The sequence below is a fragment of the Helicoverpa armigera genome, chromosome 1 (genome assembly GCF_030705265.1).
Source record: "Helicoverpa armigera isolate CAAS_96S chromosome 1, ASM3070526v1, whole genome shotgun sequence".
Classification (NCBI taxonomy): domain Eukaryota; kingdom Metazoa; phylum Arthropoda; class Insecta; order Lepidoptera; family Noctuidae; genus Helicoverpa; species Helicoverpa armigera.
This window is the reverse complement of record NC_087120.1, coordinates 18,671,078-18,686,786: the sequence shown is the minus strand read 5'-3', so window position 1 is coordinate 18,686,786 and position 15,709 is coordinate 18,671,078. Positions and strand designations below refer to the sequence as shown.

The 15,709-nt window shown below is 36.0% G+C and overlaps 1 protein-coding gene across 1 annotated transcript in view; it reads left to right on the top strand.

Annotated features, from left to right (window-relative positions):
- The window catches only part of LOC110373889 (uncharacterized), a 112,027-nt gene that overhangs the window by 68,137 nt on the left and 28,181 nt on the right, over positions 1–15,709 (top strand). The window contains 2 exon segments of the mRNA XM_064036709.1: positions 4,960–5,008; positions 15,522–15,659. Coding sequence (XP_063892779.1) covers positions 4,960–5,008; positions 15,522–15,659 — 187 coding nt within the window.

Genomic DNA, 15,709 nt, shown 5'->3' with positions numbered 1-15,709 from the left:
ATTTACAAGGCCATATGGGTACTGCGTTTGCCGACAAGCCGTCTCCTAACCAGTCTGCCCAACGTCCTTCATAAACTCACCATATATGCGTAGCTATATGAGCTTCGTGATAGCGCGTCTTTATATCATCCGATCCGATGTCGGCGCAACCGGGCTCCGATAACAGGCCCATATGTTGTTTTCACATATTTTATTTCCAACAAAATCTCTCCGATTCAGCCGTTCTCGAAAACTTCACTGCAACAGTTTTTGGAATCTATACTAAAATATATTATAGAGCTGAAGAGTTTGTTTGTTGTTTGAAGCCGCTAATGTCAGGAACTACTGGTCCGAATTAAAAATTCTCAGTCAGTGTTGGATAGCCCATTTATCGGGGAAGGCTTTGTGCTACTTTTTATCTGAGTTTGTGCAGAGGTTCCCTCGGGATGCGGATGAAACTGTTGGCAGAAGTTAGTTATTTGTACACGTATAGCACACACTTAAAGAAAATATCGTCCGATAGCTTACGGACTTCCGATGATGCTACTAACACAATATCAATCTCCGATATCAATCCGGACAGTATGAAATACTGACACATATTTCATTCACTTCTTCCGATATCGGATCGGTGTCACTAAAACCGCACTCAAACTAAAACAAATAAACATTTCAAATATCATTGTTTATTACCCACAGTGTCACGATCCACTTGACAAACGTGTCTAATCTAATATGTACCGGAGTATTGTTATTTCTAATGGCCGCCTAAGTACTTAGTAATTGCGACCGCGGTAATCAGTACTTACACTTGGCATAATTACTCGGTTACTTATTAGCAATGCACGTATTGGTTTATAACTGTTATTTTCTTAATAGTGTCTGCAGTCGACCATTGACACGTATTTTTACTTCATCTCCGATACGAATATGCTGACGGTATGTTTACTTAAATGATTTGTGAAGGTTGCTTGTACCTGTTAGTTAAATTCTCGCGTTATCTTGACAGGTTAATTATAACTTTCTAACTACCTTATCTGGATTGTTCGTTTTGTTTATTTCGCCCTAATAAAATCGGTTGTCCGTCTTACCGTTAGTTTGTCTGTCACGATCCTTTTATTTCGAAAATGCAGCTAGGTATTTAAGCTAAGGCCCCAAAAAGTTGTGAAAGACTCTAACACAAGTTTTCGAATAAAAGAGTTCGTCGTTTGTTTAAAAAAATGCATATTAAATCGATTCCTGAAGTATTATATATTTCACACTGATCCGGTTTATCTTACAGATCTTGCCTGGTATTGGAAATACATAGTTTGAAATAATGCTTGTCCGATTTAGGATCGATTATGCCAATGTGAATCAGTCAGTAGCGCTATCTATTAAATATTGGCTGATTTATATCAGCTGGATGTAAGAGTTCTTAGACACCCCTCTAGGTGGCGCTGCTAAAACAAAAGAAACACAAAAAGGACAATGCTATTCTTTGTATGGAAGTTGGGCTCAAGAGTTGCCCACAGTAACTGCATAGTGTATTATGTTCCATAGGCTTATAATAGGTCCCAGACCGAAATATTTCGAAATCTATCCCAGGAGTCCTGAGATAACTGGTTTGACTCTTATTCAATATTACGAAAAATATGCTTACGAACTCTTAACTATTCCACTTTTATTACCTTAATTGAAATGCATTATAATATTAATCGACAAATACGAGGTATAGAACGAGATTTTTTTTTACCGACTTCAAAAAATGGAGGAGTTTCTCAGTTCGTTTGCATTCTTTTTACGTAAGTACGTGCATAACTCCGTCGTTTACCAACCGATTTAAACAATCATTTATTGTTTAAAAGGATTTACTTTCCAAATAGTTCCAGGGTCCAGGGTCTGGTGATAGAAACTTTAAAACAATAGGGAACTCTCGGAAATTGTAAGCACATATCGAATAAAAACTTGTCATTCGGGTATATGTCTCCGACACCACAAAACTGTGGAGGTTAAGACCTGACCTGACGATGGAGACGACAGTGAGACGAGGGAACTCCTCAACGGTATCTATTTACTACCTCGTGTTTGAGCTTATTTTATTCGTCTTGAAAAGATTTTTCCATTGCCATTACGGATATTAATTGCATGACGCTACTCGAACTTAGGACTGATTGTGGTAGATAGAGACTGAAAAGCAAGAGAAACAACAATTACCTTTAAACGTCTATTTCTGTTTATTATCCTGTTAACAGTGAAACCACTAACTATCTGAATGTTATTTCAAGAAAAGAGGTTGTTAGGTTTGTGGCTGCTTAAAATGGCTTGTTAACAATGGCTGGCTAACATTTGAACCGCTTTTTCTCGGGACCTCTGGGACCGATTTCCAAAATATTTGGATTTCGTGTTAACAGTGCAGTAAAGAACCTATTCTAACCATTCCCACTACTGGGCAAATGGCTTGGTCTTTTAAAGTGACTGTTCAAGTTTGACATTTGAACAGGTTTTTCTCGGGACCTCTGGGACCGATTTCCAAAATATTTGGATTTCGTAGTAACAGTGAAGTAAAGAACCTATTCTAACCATTCCCACTACTGGGCAAATGGCTTGGTCTTTATAAAGTGACTGTTCAAGTTTGACATTTGAACAGGTTTTTCTCGGGACCTCTGGGACCGATTTCCAAAATATTTGGATTTCGTAGTAACAGTGAAGTAAAGAACCTATTCTAACCATTCCCACTACTGGGCAAATGGCTTGGGCTTTATAAAGTGACTGTTCAAGTTTGACATTTGAACCGGGTTTTCTCGGGACCTCTGGGACCGATTTCCAAAATATTTAGATTTCGTGTTAACAGAGCAGTAAAGAACCTATTTTAACAATTTCCATTACTGGGCAAATGGCTTGGGCTTTATAAAGTGACTGTTCAAGTTTGAAATTAGAACCAGTTTTTCTTGGGACCCCTGGGACCGATTTCCAAAATATTTGGATTTCGTGTTAACAGTGGAGTAAAGAACCTATTTCGACCACTTTCACTACTGGGCAAATGGCTCAGGCTTTGTTAAGTGACTATCTATGGAGAACATTTGAACCGGTTTTTTTCGGGACCTCTGGGACCGATTTCAAAAATATTTGGATTTCGTGTTCAGAGTGCACTATGGAACCAGCTGTAACTACTCCCACTGCTGGGCAAACTTTGAGCCCACACCCTGGCATTGTCCTTTAAGAAAACTTTTTAACAATACACTCACTTTTCATAAAGTACCCATCCCTTTTTAATTTCCTTGCGAAGTGACTACTCAACAAAATTGACCACTTCACAAAAATAATGATACTAATTAAAATGTCTGAGTGAGCAAGCTTTTTGTGTTTCTAGTCTATGGCTTCATTTAATTGGTTTTTGTTATCTCGCCATTGGGGTTGAAAACTTTTCAAACTAGAGCCACTTGTAACAAATTTTGCTGTAACTAGTCAACTTTTGGTTCGGTTGCCTGCAATGTTGCAAACCACTTGAAACTGGAAGAGACATAAAGTGGTTTGTGTTATAATGACATGCGCTCGTCATATTCCCAGCGCTGACTGTATTGAGGTCGCTTCCAGTGTAGCTGGGTGATGTAGGACATCTGTGTTTTGTATCTCATCTAGATATCAGTGTTATGTAGCGTATGATTTTATGTCGTCCAATAAAATCTTTTGACCATAATTTGATGAACTTATTAGATTTTCAGGATCTGAATAAATTACGTCTACAAAAAAAAAATTAAAGACGTTTCGTTCTGTACGTCTGTCAGCGATTTCACCCGCTTCTCGAGGGATCAATCCCTCACCCGGATAAAAATTTGCTTATATTATTCTGATATACTTACAACTGTAAGCTATATTATTAGCAGATTTCATCAAAATTCAGTTGGTAGTTCATCCGTACATCTATACATACAAAACTTTACAATTATTGCATGAGTAGGATTCTAAGGCACTCTATTCCGTTTCGTAGTAAGAGTCTATAGATAAAATGGCTGATCAATGAGAAGCCACAAGTGAAGCGGCCGCAGATCGCATCTCGCATTGATCAATGTAACCTTCTGCTATTACGGGTCCAAGAGGCTTTTTATACCCGCGTTACTAGAGGTCACGAATACATTTACTGCGGGTCATGGCACAAGCTTTTACGCCCCAGATGTTCTGATTAAAACTGTCTGAAGACTGCGGAACTGCCCATTTAATCCTTACTAATATATAGTTGCTTGTTTGTTACGCTTTCTCGCTTAAACGACTGAACTGATTGAGATAATATTTGGAATGGAGATTAGTGGTACCTTGGAGACACGGATAGGCTACTATTTTCTTATCGTTTTTTGATAACTTTTGTCTGTGTGAAGAACGTAGCTCCCTCGAGAAATCTACTGATGTGTATTATGAAACGGTACTACCGATGATCGGTTATAAATAAAATGGCTCCCCCTTCGACCTTCAAAAGTTTGTCCATTCATTTGACGCTTCGTAACCCGTATGGGATTGTGATTTATGCATGAGCTCGATAAAAATATAATATGAATGATACTCGTATTTTTAGTATCTTGTTTTCCCGAGAGATGATTGGAAATCCATCTAATCTATGCGTTCGGTGATTGGTCTCAGGTCAAAGAATTTGTAGGCGGACTTATGTGCAATTATAACTAATACATAAAATATGATTATAATTAAGATAAATGGAATTTGTTTCCCTGGTTTGATGTTCTACGGGTAAAATATAGTATGAAAGCCTTTGTAGATAGTTATTAGATTCTTTCATCTAACCAAGTGCGTATATTGTCAGTAGGTACTATAACTTTATTAGCCTTTTTCATATGTGTGTTATTTCTTCGGTCCTAGAATATTTACTCTTTGCCACTGTGTGTAGTTTGACGTTTCAAAAGAGCTTTTATAGGCCTACCTATATGAAATAATAAAAATGACTTTGACTTTGATTTTGACTCGATCTAATTTAATGTTTTCTTATTTCAGTTGCCGGTGGCTGATCCATTTTTGGACAAAGTCAACCTTTCCGACTTAGGTGAGTTTTACCCTACTTTTTATTTTCTATGAAAATTATATATCATGTACTTCGTTTATATTCCTGATTTAAACTGCAGAACAAAATAATATGGCTGTTTTTCTCACAACTCAGGCTTAGGTTAAAAGAACTAATAAGTTGGTTAAACGCTCGAACTAATCTTGTTTTTTTTTTATATATATTTTCCTACGCTTTTATTTTCTATGAGTACCAAGAAAATTATTGAAAAATAACTTTCATCTTCCTATTCTTTTATAATTAACGCTTCTGTGAAAACGTATTCCTTTCTAGTCATTCTTTGAAATATTCCTCTTATAGAAAACCACTTATAGAAAATCAATTGTGTCTCGCGTATATCTGCGCTTCGATTTATAACGGAAATCAGAAATTACGGTTTAATTTCTTCTTTTTCTATCCTTATTAGTCACATATTTTCTAAAGTTTTATATTTTTCTGTATTTTCATTTTATGATCGGTGTGTACGTTGAAATGACCTAATTAACTAGCCACATTTATAATTATTAAACAAACAAATAATAGCATGTCGCTCCCTCAAAGTAATGGTAACCGTTTTACTACAATATAGAAATTAGTTTATTTTACCCACACTCGCTGTATTTGATCGCCGTTTCATAAGAGCAGTTAAAATATTAACATACGCTGACCAAGTGCAATATATAATTTCTTAACGGAGTATTGGAAGTACTTAGGGAACTGAAGTAAATAAATCACAAGCTTTTACTAGCTACAAATTATAATTAGATACTGTTTTGTTTATCGATATTACGTTTGAGGAATATCGAATCCGACATTCAAAATCGATATAGAAGACGCATATTTTAGAATAAATCATCATCATCATAACAGCCGATTACCGTCCGCTCCTAAACGTAGGCCTTCCCCAACGCCAATCATCCCTGTCATGGGCAGCCCGCATCCATCCACTTTTGAATGAATATCAATCTTAAAATACGCAAATTACATAATCATCATCCTCCTGCCTATAATAGGTATTCCAATTATATTTGGGGTCGGTTTTCTCCTTCCATACTCTTCTGTTTGCCGACACCTCCCAAGTTATATTCTTAAATAATCAAACTAAGATATAACAATATTCATTCATTACAAAATTTCGACATAACATAAAAAGAAGTCCCATAACATTATTTTATCTGGCAGTCAACAATAATAGTCCTTTACGGTCATATAAAATTTTACGATACTTTGATATAGCGATTAATACTCTGTTTTATCGCAAACTCAGTGGTTTTACTCACCATTTTGTAATAGCATTTGGACAGCAAACACTTCTTGTAAACTCAAAATTGTCTATTAATATAAAATGTGTAAAGTGTTGGTGTAATGTGATTTTCTAATTGGCACAGTGATGACGTTAGATGTGATTATTTGCCTATGTAGTAGGAAATTTTCGTGGTTTGAAGGTATTTGATATCATATTACGTATGTTATGTGCTGTTATGGTAGCGCGTTTTGCTGATGCATGGCTGAGTTTTAGTTAAGTCATGTATTTTAAATTCTAGCCTGGGGAAATAGTTCATTGATTCGCATTGTATTATGAAAAAAATTACGTCGAAACACATTTTTTTCGGCAAGACATGATATCGACTATCAAAAGATGTATGTAAAAGTACCTTCGAGGCTCAACAGTAACGCACCTATTATTTTCTGTTGTCAAAATTCGGCAATTCAGCAAGCTTGTATAGTAAGTTCAACTCAGTTGTGCGCGCGGCCTTATGTGTGGGTAACCCTTGTACATATACAGTAACTTTGTGTGCGTGACAAGAGGTACAGTCGGGTACAATACAGTTATTTAGGGGTTGTATACGGGGGTTTAAAGAAAAACAGTTATTACGTAATTTAATGTTTATTTATTTATAATGATTATGAATCGCTATTTGAAAAATCAAATGATGAATTTTCGGATTCGCTACTCTCCAAGGAGAATTATAAATTCTGACTCCAATGTCAAAATGTCTATAGTATTCTTCTTTTTTCTTTTCTACATGTCGACAAGTATTACGCCACATCCCTTCATCAATTTGACTTAAACGTTCATTTATGAGTTTCATTATTTTGTTATTTTGTCGACATTATGCGAAGCAATATAACTTTTTAAAATTCCCCACACATTTTGTTTACATTATTATACTAGATTATACCTCTTTTTACATTCTTAGTCCACACTTTTATTTATTGTCCACGTACCCCGAGCTAGAAAATATGTACTTAAGGAGTATTCAATTCTTAGATACTGTCAATGTCAATTTGAAAAGACGTATGAAAAAATAATGAAAAACTATATTTAATAATAAAAAGCTTTGAATGTCGTTTTATTTTTTGAAACGCTTTATCTGACTCCTTAATAATTTCTCCGCTAATAACTAGTATTTTCGTAAACGACTGTACCCATAACAAAAAGCGATAAGAACACGTCATGCTCGGACGACGTCACTGTCACACGAATGAAAGTTGTATATTTACAAGCCGACGCACACATAGGGCCGCGCGCAAATCTGAGTTGAACTATCTATAACACGTTCACTTCCATAGCGATTCGATATATTGGTCCTTTCGGGCCAATACCAAAGCGATTTTATGTGCAATACCTACTGTTCTATTTTCACTGAAAATAAAGAAGTTCGCATTAGCATTGATTTATGAAGTTCTCATAAACTGTTCAGTAGCAGAAGGAAAGAGTATACAAAATAGGTCATAAATAATGATTGCATCGTTAACTGTCGTAGCTAGGTTTATATCTAGTTGCCATTGTGCAATTAATAGCTATCCATTATTTCTGAATGCGTAAACAAAGTGCAATATGTATTATGTGCATACGTTGGAATATACTTTGCATGTTATTTTTAATTTATTTAATGCTGTTGTTGTGTTAGGGTACCTTCTAGTTTTATTTAAGTATAATGATTTGAATTTTGATACGCTTTTCTTCCAATTAAATATTACTGAAATGGAATGGTGTTTAAATAACTCACAAACGTAAGTCAAAATCTAGATAGTTAAATAAATATGTCAAGAAAATATTATAATATAAATATTGATGAACTAAATAAAATAAAATTGAAGATCAACGGACGCGCGACTTCCGTATGTTGACTGGCATGCTCATTTTTAGTTTTCTAAACATAGAGCGGCGACTACTGAGACCCGACTACACAGCGTCACGCCGTCTTTCAGTACTATAGCATGTAAAGATGTGTACTGTAACAGATACGACGTAAATAACCGTGAAAAAGGTTCCCACAAGTGTGGTATATTTGTTTTTTCCTTATGCGGATAAAAACGCCATGTGAAAATCAGTTTCTTCCGTGTTTTTGATGAATTGATTACCATTGACCGAGTGTGTGCACTTAATAAAAAGAGAGAGATATAACCAGATTGGACAACATGATCGCATTATTCCAGCACATGATAAACACAAAGAATTTCTCTGAAAAGATCAAAGCTAAATCAAATCGAGCGACTGAATTCATTCGTTCGAATTTCGCTGAAATTCACTCTACGAAAATGATAAAAGACAGCCTATTGAATCAAGAAAAGCGAAGCTGAAGTGTTGAATACACTGTAGAAACGTCGGAGACGCTCAGTTGTGTTGAGAAGTGATGCACTGTGGTCGCATCGGGCTGGCGGGGCAGACGGCCAAGGATCGACGTAGGGGCGGGCGCGGCGCTGGCGGTGTCAAGTTCGCGCGACTCCCGGCGTGGCGCGCGTATAATTAGCAGTGAGCCGTGGGAGGCGCGCCGGGCCGCACCGAGAGGCGGCGGGCGATGCGCCGCCCTGGCCCCGCGCATGCTGCGCTTACACTACTTCTCGGACAACCCCGCGCTCGCCGCCGAAGACCCCGACGAGTCCGTCTACTCCATCGAGCTCATCAAGGAGTTCGAAGCCGTCGGCCGCGCCTGGAAGGCGTTCCTAGCTGACTGGCTCCTCAAAGGTTGTTTATGTCCGGCTTGTTTGTGTCACCCACGCCACTCTTGCGCAATTGCCTGTTGATGTTTGCGTTTGTTTGTGACAGTGACGGCTCACATTCACTCGGTACTCTAGTGATATCTATCTAGGCAGTGCTACTTCGAATTATCCTCTTTCAAATAGATGTTTTATCTTAACCTCTGTTAGTGATGTTTTGGTTGGCAGGTAAACTGTTTCAATTATTAGCTTAGTGTTTATAGTGACAGGTCGAGTAATAACTGAATTTCCTGCTTTCTCTTCAAGATATTGTTCAAGTTATATGCGTTTAATGTAAATATTGACAGTTTCTCATGAACCTGGCCAATTGTGAAGCGGATGGTAGTGATGAATGAAAAGTGGTTTATTGTTGAAAGCCGTTGTAATTATCTCATTGAACTGATAATTTATTCAGGTTTAGAAATCAATTTAAAAAAGAAGATATATATAAAGATTCCAAAACAGTATTTAAAGTCAAAGAACACTTAAACTCAACCATTTATTTATACATTCAAGTCCAAAATCACAGTAATTATTTCCGACCGATTTGCAAATTCAGCTGTTGCCGTGACTTCACAAATACAGTCCACTTGAGGTTAACGATGACGTCACATCCTCACCGGCGCGCGCGCAACGCAACAGCAATGAACGTAAATAAACAAATAGGCATTACTATCTAACATCTATTCAATACTCTTTGCATAGCAACTGGTTTGGCTAAAATTCACACATTATTTTCTTCTCATTCTCAGAGTTTTTTTGAATAATAGACGATAATTTTGGCTGTTATTTCGCTTTAAAGTGTAAATTATAGCAGGTTTGTACTTTTATTATTTTTGAAATTGAATATTCTTGGCACATTTCGGTCTTCATTTAACGAAGTTTTTCCAAGATTCATCAAAACATAGATCTAATGAATTCTTAGAGAAAATTCTTTCGTATTTTTATTTTAATGTCTAGTCTTCTTTATTGCAGTCCTTATCTACCATAACGAACTCCATATATTCCGTACAGAGTTTCTGAAAAGTCGTCATCACATTTTCTTTTTATCAAATTGCAAACGAACGCAACATCATTAACGTTGTACGGGAGACTGCCCATCAGTGGTAACAGTCATGCACCTTAACTCAATAGTAATAAGTACGATTTTCCTATGAAACTGTTACCACTGACCTGAAGTTGACTGTACAGACGATAGCATATCGAACTACCACAATCTGTCATGTTTCAATAGATTTTTAACCTTATCACAATAGTGGAAGGTCAATGTTTGACTGGTATAGGCATGATGACAGGGTTAAAAAATAGTGATTCTAATTAGTCTGTCTTATAGATTACTAAAAAAGAATGGACACGTATTTTTTATTTTAACAAAAAATAAATATATGCTAAGGTATAACGCAACAATGGTTGAAAGACTTGTGACGTCACTGTTATGTACTTAAAAGTGACGTAACACAAAATTCAAATGTGTTGTATCTCCGTTGTTATATGTTTGTGAGAGAAAATAAAAAATACGTATCCATTATTTTAGGGTTATCTAAAAGACAGGCTATTTACTTTTTTCATTCACCATTCCTATTAGACAGATCAGGTAAGGTTGACCTACTCGCCGTCTGTACCTTATACTTTTTAATTTGATACTCGTGTGTGCCCTGGGTTTCGCTCAACTATTCATAGCGTCTTTAAATTAAAATTCATGAGGCATACGTAGTTTATCATTACATACATGAAGCTGTGATGAAATATTTATTGCTTTAGATGCAGCGGTAGGTAATTACTACTAATTAAATGCAATTGCTTTGCTGTTGGGAGCGACATAATCTCTGTAGTAAAAATACATTTGTTTTTAGACAACCCTTAAAATAGTTTGATGGCATTTTCGTTTAGCATTTTGGGTAATACAAAATTTTTTGCAAAAAACCTCTGTCGTCTTACCCCAACTCTCAGAGAAGTCACTTCGTGACAGATTCTCATAGAAATTCTGAACTAAGGAACGGCTTAAGTAACCATTAAATGTCTCTGAGTGTGTCCATTACACTGAAAATCTGGAAAATTTAATTTGCGCAAAAAAAATAATGCTCATTAAAAAACTGAACAGAACACATCCTAATTCTTCCTCCTGGAAAGTAACGATAAACTAACTAACTTCTGGAGATTATTCAGGTTTACATTACAAAACATCGGAGAGTCAAATATTACAGAAGCAAACAGATCGAGAATATATGAATAATATTTTTTGAAAAACTTTTCAACAACACATGAAAATATACAGATCCAATATCAATATTGTGTACGATGCATGATTAAACAAATATTCGGAAAAACTGATTCGTCCAACTGAAATTCAATTGGCAAAAAGTTATTTACTTATAGTTCAATTATTAACGTTTCAGTTATTAACAATTTATTCTTATATTTGATTTCGAAAGAGTTTTATGGGAACATATTTTATTCAAAACGCTGAACAGTATAAAATGATTTAACTCGTTAATCTTTTTTAATCCTTGATCCTTCCAATAAATGTTATACAAAATTAAAATATCATATTTTATTTCCAAAGTATTATATTGCAAATTAGTTCGTAAACAAAACTATTTTTCTCGCTAATCTTTTGTAATCCTTTTTATTAAAAGCTAAAATAACAGCTTATATTTTTTGCTCAATAAGTATTGCCAGTTAATCCTTAAACAAAATAATTCGCATTTTATTCCAAGAAATAATAACATTTTAATCCCTCATTACGCCCACTTATTCCCGAAGGTCTAAACAAAGGAATTAGCCGATAAACCTTTTGATTTGGTCAGCGTTTTTTTCTTCTCAGTACTTGGAACACAATATGGAGTACCAAGGTACAGGGTGTCAGGTATTCTTCAAGTATCACTTGAAACTTCCGCGCTGCATTATGCTTTGTCCACTTGCCTTTTAGATCCGAAATAAGTACCTAATTAGGTATTGTAGAAAAGTGTCATTGAATCAATTAATACATATGTAGGTAGTTTTTTGCGGCTGTCATTGAACATCCTGGGCAGTCGTTACGGGTAGTCAGAAGCCAGTAAGTCTGACACCAGTCTAACCAAGGGGTATCGGGTTGCCCGGGTAACTGGGTTGAGGAGGTCAGATAGGGCAGTCGCTTCTTGTAAAGCACTGGTACTCAGCTGAATCCGGTTGGATTGGAAGCAGACACCATCATAGTTGGATAAAGGCTCGGGAGATGGATGATAGAGTTTTTTGCAATGCCAAAGTTAAAGAATTTTCTTCCATATAGAGCTATTACCGGTGCTTAAGAAACGTCAAGCTAGTTGTGCGGTTCCAAAGAGTGGGTCTTACAGAGATGAACCGGCAAGTCACTCCATAGACACACTTCGAAAAAAAAAAGTTTAAAATATTTGTAATGTTACTTAAAAGTACGATAGACCTTTTGATTTGGTCAGCGTTTTGTTGTTCTCAGTACTTGGAACACAATATGGAGTAGCAAGGTTGAGGGTGTCAGGTATACGCCATGGGAGCTAGAGTGTACTTCGAGTATCACTTGAAACTTCCGTGGGGCATTCTGCTTTGTGAATTTAGATTTTAGAGCTAAAATAAGCATGTACTCTAGGAAAGGTGTTATTGCGTTACTTTATAAATAAGTTTTTTTTTGCAATAATACATACGTCGTGGTGGTTGTCTTTTGACCCACGAGGCCACCTTTTTATAGACTTATCTGAACTCTGAAAAAGTAGGCAAACAAATAGTTACTCATAGTTCTAAATTCGATTAAACCCGTGTCCCGTGGGAACAATTTTCCGCAACCGGTTAAATGCATCCTCTGTTTACTATAACTCTGTTTACTTTTGACGAGAAACTGCGACAGACCCAAAGATGCTTTCGTATTTTATTTTATTTTGTAATTATAAGGCATTTTTTACTCCCAAGTTGGGGCATATTTTATCAAAAAGTCAAATATGATTGTTTAAATATTAATTTTCCTTTATTAAATAATACACAAAGCGTGAGGCTATCTCCCATTTTCACTAACGGAAAATTAAATTGAATTTTCGCCTATCTATTGATAAATTCAGCAGACTGTGACCAATTCACTGGTTCGTTGTGATTGACAATATCGGCTTGACACATACTCATTACCTATTCGTAAAATATTTTATGTGAGGTAAAATGTACCTAAAATCTATTTGAAACCTTCCATCAATAACTTAAGGTTGATAATTCTTATTTTCATTAAATTCATGGAATGTACTAGAAATTAGTAAAAGTATTGTGACCTGAAAACAACTACAGAACGTCAAAATACTAAAGAATTAATATTCATGGGCTTGCAAACGTTTCAAAATGCCTTTCTACTTCCATGCAACTTTCAAAAAGTAATAGAACATTTACTGTCATTGAACATCCTTGAAAGTCGTTACGGTTAGTCAGAAGCCAGTAAGTCTGACACCAGTCTAACCAAGGGGTATTGGGTTGCCCGCGTGACTGGGTTGAGGTGGTCATATAGGCAGTCGCTCCTTGTAAAGCACTGGTACTCAGCTGCATCGGGTTAGACTGGAAGCCGACCCCAACGTAGTTGGGAAAAAGGCTCAGAGCATGATGATGAACTTTCAAAAAGTTAAGGCTCTTTCAACTTAAAAAAAAACTTGCGATATTTTAACCCGACTACCAAGAAGGGCTATGTTATTTATCTTTGCTCTACCGGACGTGTACTAAACGGTTCCTATTGACTCATGTTTCAGTTTAAAATGTTTGCACACTGCATTCCTCGGTAATTCGATACGCCCAATACACTTAAAAATGTCCATACGAACGTCTAGAGACCAAATAATAATATCATCATCAGCATTTTTTGAACGTCCCAATGCTGGGTACAGACCTCCTCTCACACAGTGAAGGATTGAGCTTTAATCACCACCGTTGCTCATTGCGGGTTGGTGATTTCAGACTATAGTCCAGGTTTCCTAAAGATATTTTCCTACACCTCTCGTGAGTCATGGGTGACGAAAATATACTTAAAGAGTACATAACAGGTCAGTTTTAAAACTCGAAAGTTTCTAGTATATCTTTATAATAAAATTCGTCACCAGTAACTTAGAACTTATCTTTTTCTTCTTGGTCTGTTCTTAATTTATTTGTGGTCAGCGCGAAATGTTCTCCACTTCCATTCATCTCTGTCAGCCGTCATACTAATATCCCCCTTTTTATTTATGTCCTCTTTCGGGCTATCCATCCATTTCTTCACTGCTCTGCCTCCCCATCTGTCCATATTAAGCATACTTATTATATCATGTGTTTCATCCTTTATCATTTTATAAAAAACGCTGGCTCCTAATTAATATAACTTAGAAATTATTGACCTAATTAATCGCGAAGATGAGACCTATTTTCCATAAAAGACTACAAACAGGCTTCGCTGTGCCTGAGTTTCATATCTGCGCCGCTCCCGTGGGAATAAAAAAGTAAATAAAAATTTTCATAAAATGAAATGAGCCAATATATGGGCGGCTCATAGTGAAGTGGATACAAAGGAAAGTTGAATTATTATTATAAACATGATTTCTGTGGTATTTACGTTATGTGCTTTTGATAACTAGTTCTTCTTTATGTGTTTTTACATGGTTATAAATTAAAATGTGATTTTTGATATGCTATTATATTTCGCATTAAAAACTTTATCCGATGATTCTATTGTAATTGTAAAAAGTCTTGGAGTTCCACAAGGACTACTTTGAGGTATATTACAACCGCGAACCGAAAAGATCACGCCTCATATCGAATGTTAACTTAGCCAAACATGAAAAAAATCATTTTATTTTGAATTTCCCACTACGAAACATTTACCTTAATTAAAGTTAGGTCTTTTCAATAACCTAGTTACGTGATATTGTTACAGTTTTCGTAATAACCATTGTTTATCATCGCTTCCCGTTGGACCGTCCACAATATGCAAAATAGATTCCAAAATTGAACCACTGTTTATCGATTGAAACTTGAAACAATATGCGCGTTGCTTTATTATGTTTACTATGTTTTTCAATCTGCCTTAACTACTTTAGGTGTCGTATTTTTTCCCACTATTGAGCTGTTTGGTCAGGGTTCATAAACTCAAAAATTCTGATGCCTGATTTTGTGTTTACTTTACAGTATCATTAAGTTTAATGGTGTTTTTTTTCTCATTGTAATATATTTTTTAACTTATTTACTGATTTCACGCCAAAAAAATCATAACCAAATACGTTTCAAACGTCATAGTTTCTGTCAACAATGACTCGATCGCCTTCATATTTCCTTTCACAGACAAGGAAAAAACATACGCACACACGTGCGAAATCTAAAATAATACGATAAAACATTGTTTAAATTAACCAATCGTGTTCCGAACACCGTCGAGTGTACCGACATTAACAAACACTAGTGTACGAGCGAGGTTATAAATAGCCATCCAAAATGACTCATATCTTATTTTATGTCCGTGTTGCCTTACCACGAGCATGTTTCAATGTACGATAAATAAAAATACTTTTAATTATGATCTTTACAGAGGAAGATGAGTCCCAGATATTCGTGAAGTTCTTCAAGTTTCACAAATGTTACGACTTGATACCGACGTCGGCGAAGTTGGTGGTATTTGACACACAGCTACTGGTGAAGAAGGCGTTCTTCGCTCTCGTCTATAACGGTCAGTGACCCCGTACTCCTGTATCTATGGCCATTTATGTTGAGTGCAAA